This window comes from Megalobrama amblycephala, linkage group LG4, assembly GCF_018812025.1.
Source record: "Megalobrama amblycephala isolate DHTTF-2021 linkage group LG4, ASM1881202v1, whole genome shotgun sequence".
Classification (NCBI taxonomy): domain Eukaryota; kingdom Metazoa; phylum Chordata; class Actinopteri; order Cypriniformes; family Xenocyprididae; genus Megalobrama; species Megalobrama amblycephala.
The window spans coordinates 18,976,665-18,986,287 of NC_063047.1; the positions used below are offsets into that span (position 1 = coordinate 18,976,665).

At 37.5% G+C, this 9,623-nt stretch overlaps 1 protein-coding gene across 1 annotated transcript; it reads right to left on the minus strand.

Moving 5' to 3' along the window:
- Nucleotides 1–4,016: 4,016 nt before the first annotated feature.
- On the minus strand, nucleotides 4,017–9,410 carry LOC125266931 (RNA-binding E3 ubiquitin-protein ligase MEX3C). The gene is made up of 3 exons (XM_048188066.1): nucleotides 9,250–9,410; nucleotides 8,610–9,127; nucleotides 4,017–6,385 (listed from the first exon to the last, which is right to left on the minus strand). Exons 2-3 carry the CDS (start codon nucleotides 9,097–9,099, stop codon nucleotides 5,280–5,282), a joined length of 1,596 nt encoding a protein of 531 aa, XP_048044023.1. The 5' UTR covers nucleotides 9,100–9,127; nucleotides 9,250–9,410; the 3' UTR covers nucleotides 4,017–5,279.
- Nucleotides 9,411–9,623: the final 213 nt, after the last annotated feature.

Below are 9,623 nucleotides of genomic sequence, written 5' to 3' on the forward strand. Positions count from 1 at the left end.
GTTTGACAATATCAGAAGACACGAAATATGATTTCTTAGAGATGGGGCCAAATATATTTTGTCTTTGATATAAAACTCCATTTAGCTCAGATGGTTTAGATCAGCTAAATTGATTCTTTTATTGTACTAACCAGTTTTGTCTGGTCTTCTTTTAACTGTATGTGCATTTGTTTATCTTTTTTCTTAATGATGCATGTTCATGTTGGCATGGAGATGGAGCAACCTGTGATAATCAAACCGTTGGCAACAGTTTTGAATCTGAAGGTGTGTTTTTGCAGTATGTATATTGTTCACATTACATATATATACAATGCATAGTGCTCGATTTGATCTATTTTTAGTACGACTAAATAATATTGAAGTACCGAAATATGAGCCATGATTTTCATATTAAATATATTATTACATAAAATAAGATTACAAATGCATTAATTTTCAAGATGATAACTGAATACCATTTGCTGAATTAACATGAAACTTGGCTCAACTTGACTAAAATATAACAAACTACCGTTTTAACCCTCTGGTGCTCCTTGCATGCAAAGAATGACTGAAATTCATGAAATGAAATGAATATATTACATTTTAGTTTGATGTTTTTTATTTAACATTTTGTATTTTTATGGTATTTATCCACTTTTTGAGCATAGACCTGAAAATGAAATTTACTCATAAATCTTGAGTGCTTTGGAGCACAGACTTAATTTTGGTCTTTTTTTAAAGATGACACTTGGCAGATTATTGCTAAAGTGAAAAAAAGTTTTTAAAAAAGTGTTTATTGTTATGAAAAAATGCACAAAAATACTATTTACAATTTTTATATGAAATATATATTTTCCAAAACATGTTTTACTTTAAAACTCAAAGAAAATCAAAACCATAAATCTAAACAAGTTGTGCTCCAAATTTGAGGTTTATATCTCAAAAAATGAGCTTTCAGTAAGATTTTGTTTGGCCGCAGTACCAAACGTTTCCACTAGATGAAATTTGTTTCCCATTCAATTCCAATGCAAACAATACAAGTGTGGCTATTTTTGTCAGGACCATTTAACCTTTTTGAATCATGTCCGTGATTTTTTTCTGTGTTCGCATAGCAAGTGCCAAAACCTTTACCAAGTTTCCTACCAGAGGGTTAAATGTTTAGCATTGCGTATTACAAACTTAAAATCAAACAAAAACAGTATGCAGTATATACTATATGGAGCATATAGTATGTATGCTAGTATTCCTTTCTGAATACAACCTGTATGTCAACCAGAGACAGTTGAAGTGTGTAAGTGACTTGTTGAGCAGGTTGTTCAGGCTGATGAAGTTTTCTTCACTTATTACTGTTCTTGTGACATGTACATCAACATAATGACTGATCTGATCAACAGAAGATTGATATCACCATATGACTGAAACATGCTGTAGATATGAGAATACAATAATTTTTATTATTTTGTCAACAATGAAAACATTCTCCCTGAAACTATTAAATGTGATGATCTGGTTTGTATTTTTTTTTAAACAACTGTTCACTATATAAAATAGCATATTTTTTTGTGTACAATCAGAGGCACTTTTGAGGCTGTAATTATTGCAATGCAAGTTTTTACTTCCAACAGCTTCCAATGCAGTCAAATTGATGAAATTATGACTTCAGTAACTTGTATTTGTGCTGAAACTCTAGTGACCATGGCCATTTTTCATAATGGAGAACATACTACCAAACTTTGTGTTTTTCACGACTTTCCTCAAATGTCTCCAGAATATTTTATTCAGATTCTTTCTCACAACGCCAGTTTGACTGCAGCTTGACACCCATAAAATATGGCTGAAGGTAAAACTGAAATCACACACACACACTTAAGTGAGTTTTAAATGAATCAATTTATTAAGGAACTTTAATATCAGAAAAATAAAAATCTTAATTCTTTTTTACAGCAAATATATAATATCAGTGCTTTGGCCACAGGACAGTAAGGCCATATCATAAAATATATTTTAAATTTTAATACAACTTATATGCCATCATGTCCCTGCATATGTGTATATACATAATAAAAGAACACTAAAATTATCAAATACAGAAACATTGTTGCAGTGTGATGGTAAAAATCCCTCAGATAAACAAAATTCCTAGTTATGTTTAACATAGGACTTTTATTTTGTTCATAATGTGGTAGTATGCAGACCTAATGCAGCGTGTATATATATATATATATATATATATATATATATATATATATATATATATATATATATATATATATATATATATTGGATCCTTGGCTTTTTGTTGCAATTTAGGAATCGTTAGATAATAAATCATGCAGGTGTGCTTTTTCCTGCTCTATAGTACCTAACGTCAATACTCTACAAGCTAATACTTATGGCAACCAGCAGCCGACTGCTTGCCAAATAGTCTTACATTTATTCTTAATATATATATATATGTATTTGAATATGAAATATAAACTACAGAAATACTACAAATTTGTAAAAAAAAAAAAAAAAAGAAAAAAATGTCAAAGTGAATCTTGAGAGGTTATGTATCTCTGATGCCTTAGCTTCTCTGAGTTTAGTGGTGATTGTGAAATAGACGTCATTAGCCGTGTCAACCTGCACTTTGAGAAGGGATTGTTTACAGCACGTTCCTGTCACCAGAATCACTCCTCTCAGGTCCTAAGCGCCCCGTTCCTCTCGGTACGACACCCTGTGCTGGACCGGTACGACCCGTTCAGTTAAGGCAATGAGAGGAGTCGTTACGGACATATATCGTAATGCAACTTACGAAAAGGGCCTCTTTCGTAAAACAATCAACCATATTTTTTACGTACACTACCACTCGTTGTTTCTGCCAAGCAATAAAACAATTTAAAAGATAATTGCGACTTTTTATCTCACAATTCTGACTTGTTTTCCCTGAGTTTACCGGTATATCCAACCCGATCTTGCAGCAATTTGTACGTATTTTACAAGGTGGCTAATTCGTATGAATGACCTACCTCTAACCCCGCCCCTAAACCTACCCATCACTGGGGTTTAGACAAATCGTATGAATTCGTACGAGTGAGGTCGTACGAATTAGCCACCTCATAAAATAAGTACCAATTGGTCATGAGATAGTGTTGGTATATTCTGACTTTTTTTTCCCTTGCAATTGCGAATTTATATCTCTTTTTTTCTCAGAATTGTGAGATATAAAGTCGAAATTGCCCGTGTGAGGGGGGAAGATTTTTTTTTTTTTTCCAGAATTGCGAGTTTGACTTTATAACTGGAATTTTTGAGTTTATATCATACAATTCTAACTTAACTTGAATTTGTGAGTTCATATCTTGCAATTCTGACTTTATAACTCAAATTTACGAGTTTATATCACAATTTTGATTTAACTCAAATTTGCGAGTTTGTCACAATTCTGACTTTATAACTTGAATTTGCGAGTTTATATCACGCAATTCTGACTTTATAACTCGAATTTACGAGTTTATATCACGCAATTCTGACTTTGTAACTCGAATTTGAGTTTTATATCATGCAATTCTGACTTTATAACTCGAATTTACGAGTTTATATCACGCAATTCTGACTTTGTAACTCGAATTTGCGAGTTTATATCACGCAATACTGACTTTATAACTAAAATTTGTGTTAATATCACACAATTCTGACTTTAAAACTCAAATTTACAAGTTTGTCACAATTCTGACTTTATAACTTGAATTTGCGAGTTTATATCACGCAATTCTGACTTTGTAACTCGAATGAGTTTTATATCACGCAATTCTGACTTTATAACTCGAATTTACGAGTTTATATCACGCAATTCTGACTTTGTAACTCGAATTTGCGAGTTTATATCACGCAATTCTGACTTTATAACTCAAATTTGCGAGTTTGTCACAATTCTGACTTTATAACTTGAATTTGTGAGTTTATATCATGCAATTGAGTAAAACAGTCAGAATTGCGAGATGTAAACTCGCAATTACAAGAAAAAAAGTCAGAATTGCGAGATAAAGATGCAATTACCTTTTTATTTTTTATTCAGTGGCGGAAACAAGCTTCCATAGTGTTTCCATTTAGAGTTGCGAATTGAACTTGTTCGAAAAAATGCAATATAGCATAAAACATTGTGAATAAAGCAGTTTCCTTGCTGTGTTCGAGTGAACAAAATCTTCACTTTTTGTCAGACTGGCGCAGAGTATTAATAAAATAATAAAAAGTTGCTGCAACCAGGAAAGCCTATGACTCTTCCTCCCCCCATGCAGACGAAACACAATAACAAACGCTTTTGTTATTTTGTGTTCGGATGCCTGATGTTTGGGAATGTGATTGTGTGAGACAGTTCTGGGAGGCAATTACACCAAATCATTTTGACGTCAGACTTTGGCTCAGGTATTTTTAGAATGATATTTTAGATGGTGTGCAATGAGATTGATCCACTGGTTAGTTCAGTTATCCAATCACATGATTTTTTGTTTTGTTTCGCAATCAGGAATTTATCTAGTAAATTTGTTTCTATCATAGTTTATGTGCACATTTTCTTACCAATAAAAAAAAATTGCCTCAAATGAGTGCATACGTTTTTATACGCATTTTAAGACTTTATACGCATTTTAAATACAGCATTTTTTATGCGATATACCAAAATACACAATAATATGTGGATGGGAACACAGCTACTGAATGATTTGAATGCGAAAATGGGTTTTATTCATGCAATACAAGCAGAGCCAATGTTTAAATTTGTCTAAAAACTTTTTGTGTGTAACGTGACTCAATTTATTGCAACAATTTATGCAGGAACGGTTTAATGAGCGTTTAATGGCGATGTGCAACCCCTTAAATGTTTATGGCGACGTTCAAAGTGCAGGTGTCAGGGTCGTGGAGGTCAGGACGGCTCTTGTATGATCGCATGCTGCTTGACTCTAGTGTTGAAAAACAGAAACTCAAGGCCACAGATGCTTTCTCAGCAACAGCGCCAGTGTGCACCGCTACCGTCATGGAATCAGGCACATGAAAATGTAAACACAGAGTCGATACCTTGAAAACAAAGTAACAAACTAACAAAAAACACGTAGGTGATGGCAATTTAGCGCTGCTAAACCCCAGCACTGCTTGCCGTAAGTACGACGTAGCAGCTAAACGTAAATGGGGAAATCTTTCTTTGAGATGAACTTAATTGAAAACCTGCATTTCCCAGTTATTTAAACATAATAAAGAAGGAAGAAGTATTTATCAATGTAAAAAATAAACCAGTTTGCTCCTTGTGATCCCAAACCTCTCGCTCTCTACGCGCTTTGCAGGATGGAGTTGGAACACTCCAAACAGACGAGGTTTTGCCCACCCAGGACGAGCGCCGCCACATTGTCTCCGCAACGAACGCATGGAGGAACCTGGCTGTGTTTGGGGAAGGTGCGCATGTCCGGCGGAGAGCTAGAGCCCGTGCTGTCGCTCGACGGGGAAAATGCGGGACCAAAGGCCGGGAGACTCTGGGAATTCTCCTGCACCAGCCGAACCAGCGGATGATCCAGTGCCTCCGGAAGAATTGGAGACAGACGAGCGAGAAGGGATGGAGAGAGCCTTGGCGTAGTCGGCAAACTCGTGCCTCCCCGATCAAAGGTGCTCCACAAGGGATTGGTGGACGGGGCCGTCATCGTTAGCCCGTCGTATCCGGCTGAATCTTCCGACCCCAAGGGCAGCTGGGTATCGCCAAACCAGAACGTACCGCCGGTGCTGCCGGGACTGAGATCCGCCACTCCGCTGCCTTTCCCGCTGTAGTAGGACTCGCTTGAGTTGCTTCCAAGCGAGCTGGAGCTGTCGTTGCGGTACCCTGCGGCATTGCTGTGGAAGCTGCCGTTGTCAAAGCCGGAGAAGAGCCAGGCTCGGTTGCTGCCCGACTCGAAGCCAACATCGGTGCCGTTGTAGTGGAAGTCGTCATCATCTACGCTGGTGTCCACGTTTCCCGCGGTACGCATAGCAATATGGGCTTCGATTTCCTCCCGAGCTCGATCCACGTTCTCAGGCATGCCGGTCACCTCAAACACTGGCTCTTTGTCACGGCTTGGTGTGACGATGTAAGTGTGGGTTTGCTGCTGGATCCTCTTGATAGTCGCTCCTTTCGGTCCCACCACGAGCCCTACCATTCGATACGGCACCCGAACCTGAATGGTTGTCTGTCCCGGATGGCAAGGGATGCTGTTGTGCCCAACGTTTGGCGCCAATTTGTTCCGAGACGCCCGGATGAGGGAAAAATGCTCGGCCGCTGACAGAATCTCACGCTTCGCCATGATGACGTCCTCCTTCCGTCCGGTCACTACAAACACTGGTTCTTCTCCTCTAACGGGTGTTTTAATGTAAGTGTTGGTCTTTGCTCTCAGAGCTTTGATCTTGCAGCCTGAAGAGAGCAGAAATACAAAGACAAGTCAACACATTGCTAGCTTAAAAAGACATTAATCAATCAATCAGTCAGTCAATCAAAATGATAGACAAGTGATCTCCTCTCAGGTGTAATTAGAGCAGTTCTTGATGTTGATTGGTCATTACTAACATAACAGGGGTGTTGTCAATGTGCTAGTTCACTTGTATTACACAACTTGTTGTCATTCAGTGCAGTGAGGGAACATCACGTCATCACAGATAAGTGGGGCAGTTATAATCCATAGTGAACACATGCAGTTCAGTGAGAGCATATATTTAGAGCACCATTTTCATCAAGGGATCATTATAAATTTACTGATACTATTGTTATTATATACAGTCTGCTGATATTTTCAAAGGCCTCAACTCATCTATATATATATATATATATATATATATATATATATATATATATATATATATATATATAGGTCGTTGACGAATAAGGTTTTTAAAAGTGTAAAAAAAAAAAAAAACATAATGGAGATATAATTAATTTTTTATAATCAATTAACACTGCTTTTGTCATTTTTTACAAGATGGACAAAATTTGTCACCTAAAAGTCATTTGGTTTGACTAAAATTTCGGTTTTACCGAATGATGATATTTTCAAACAATGCTAACAGGCTGATATCTAGCGAGCTAGCAAAAGAACAAACATTTTATATTTAGTACAAGTTTTTAAAATATTACAACATTTTCCATGTGACCTGATGTTTCGGGACATGCATATGAGTTAGTGAAAACATGAATTTTTCAAATAGTCAAGAGAGAGTTACTTTGCTTCATGACCATGTGGCCCTTTGCAGGTGTCTGAATGATGTCACATCCTGTCACATGATACAGTATTGACCACATGACTTGATCCAAAATGGTCGTTTTATATTGGTTACTCCAAATGACATTAATTAAATTAATTTTTCCACACATTCGGTCTCATACCAAAGCAACAACTTCAACACATAATTTTAATACCATTTTGCACTATGTTGATATGTGATGTTATAAAATCAAGCCAGAATAAAAAATATACACATTTATTACATTTTAAGATATTTTAATCACAAATGAAATGGCTGTATTGGCCTTTGGATGGTTAAAGGGTTAGTTCACCCAAAAATGAAAATAATGTCATTTATTACTCACCCTCATGCCCTTCCACACCCGTAAGACCTTCATTCATCTTCGGAACACAAATTAAGATATTTTTGTTGAAATCCGATGGCTCCATGAGGCCTCCATAGGGAGCAATGACATTTCCTCTCTCAAGATCCATTAATGTACTAAAAACATATTTAAATCAGTTCATGTGAGTACAGTGGTTCAATATTAATATTATAAAGTGACGAGAATAATTTTGGTGCACCAAAAAAACAAAATAACAACTTATGTAGTGATGGCTGATTTCAAAACACTGCTTTATGAAGCATCGGAGCATAAATGAATTAGTGTGTGGAATCATGATTCGGATCACGTGTCAAACAGCCAAACTGCTGAAATCACGTGACTTTGGCGCTCCGAACCGCTGATTCGACACAAAAGATTCATAACGCTCCGAAGCTTCCTGAAGCAGTGTTTTGAAATGTGAGTATAATATTAATAATTGAACCACTTTATAATATGAATATTGAACCACTGTACTCACATGAACTGATTTAAATATGTTTTTAGTACATTAATGGATCTTGAGAGAGGAAATGTCATTGCTGGCTATGCAGGCCTCACTGAGCCATCAGATTTCAACAAAAATATCTCAATTCGTGTTCTGAAGATGAACGAAGGTCTTACGGGTGTGGAACGGCATGAGGGTGAGTGATACATTTTCATTTTTGGGTGAACTAACCCTTTAAACAAACTGACCTTTAGACACTTGAAAATCTTCAAAATACCTTTATATGTAGCAAAATATAATTAAAACCTTTTGGATTGAATAAAAGAGATCTAGTTTTGCTACCTTACATCGGATGTAATTTCTTTGTCTAAATATTGACTATAAATGTGTATATGTGTGTGTATATATATATAGGTGAGATGAGGTCTATGAAAACATCAGCAGGGCGAGTACAAATATGAATCACTAATCCAACAGGCACCAGCACAAAAAAAAATCCTTAATGTTAAGACCTGCTCTGGCTGAAAAGTGAGACAAGATGAGTCACACAATATTAGAATATCAAACATGACAAGCAAACAAACCCACCCTGTCGGCCAACTATCTCTGCCACATGCTCAGATGTGGGCACCATCACACACTCTGTTGTGTTCACACTCTTCCTCCTGGTATTGAGTGCACACCTCTCACCCTCCTGCATCATCATCATCGCCGCCATCATCATCCTCCCCTGAACCTGGTGGTAGCCTTGGGACTCGCCCAGCCCGTCCTGATAGAGCCCACCCGTCCCCGGAGCCTCCATGCCTGTGAGGGCCAGGGCCCTCAGCTGGTCCAGATCAGCATCATGTCTGATAATGTTGTTGTTGGTGGTGGTGGTGATGTTTTCCTCCTCTGATCCAGTTTGGGACAGGGGCTGGAGGTCCAACACCGCACCCAGGACACCCAGATGAGAAGTATCACGTGGTTCTGATGGACTCTCTTCATCCCGGAGGCTCAACCCGCTCAGGTTCTGTACCAGTACCGGGAGGTCCGGTTCAGTATCGTCTGACTCCAAGAGTTGAGCTGCGTTACTGGGCATGCTCGACCAACAACGTGTCCTGCTTTCGCTGCGGGACACACATAAACAAACAAACAAAAGTGTCATGGCGAAGCTCTTCTGTTACTGTAGTTAAGTGCACAGAAATACAATATGTCATGTATAAAGTGTGTTAAATGTATTTAAACTTACAGTTGATGTTTATAGCAGCGGCAGCTGTGGTTCCGTGACCCTGTTCTACTGGATCTCTTTGTTTACGGTTCTTCGGGGATCCTCGCGCAGGTTAGTGAACAGCTGATCTGCGCTCACAGCGCCACTCACCGGCGCGGATGAACTGCCAAACTCTTCGTTTTAGCAGACAAAACATGTCATTTCTATTTTTTTCAAAACATGTCATTTCTACTAAAAAACACCTTATAGGAGCTATAAATAAAAATTAATAGCAAAAAAAATGTATATTAAAATTTTCTCTTGTAATTTCACTTCTGCTGTTCGTTTTTTCTACAAGGATTGTTTTTAATTGAAACTCAATATCGTGACGCTGATAAAATTGTTCTCCCTTACTC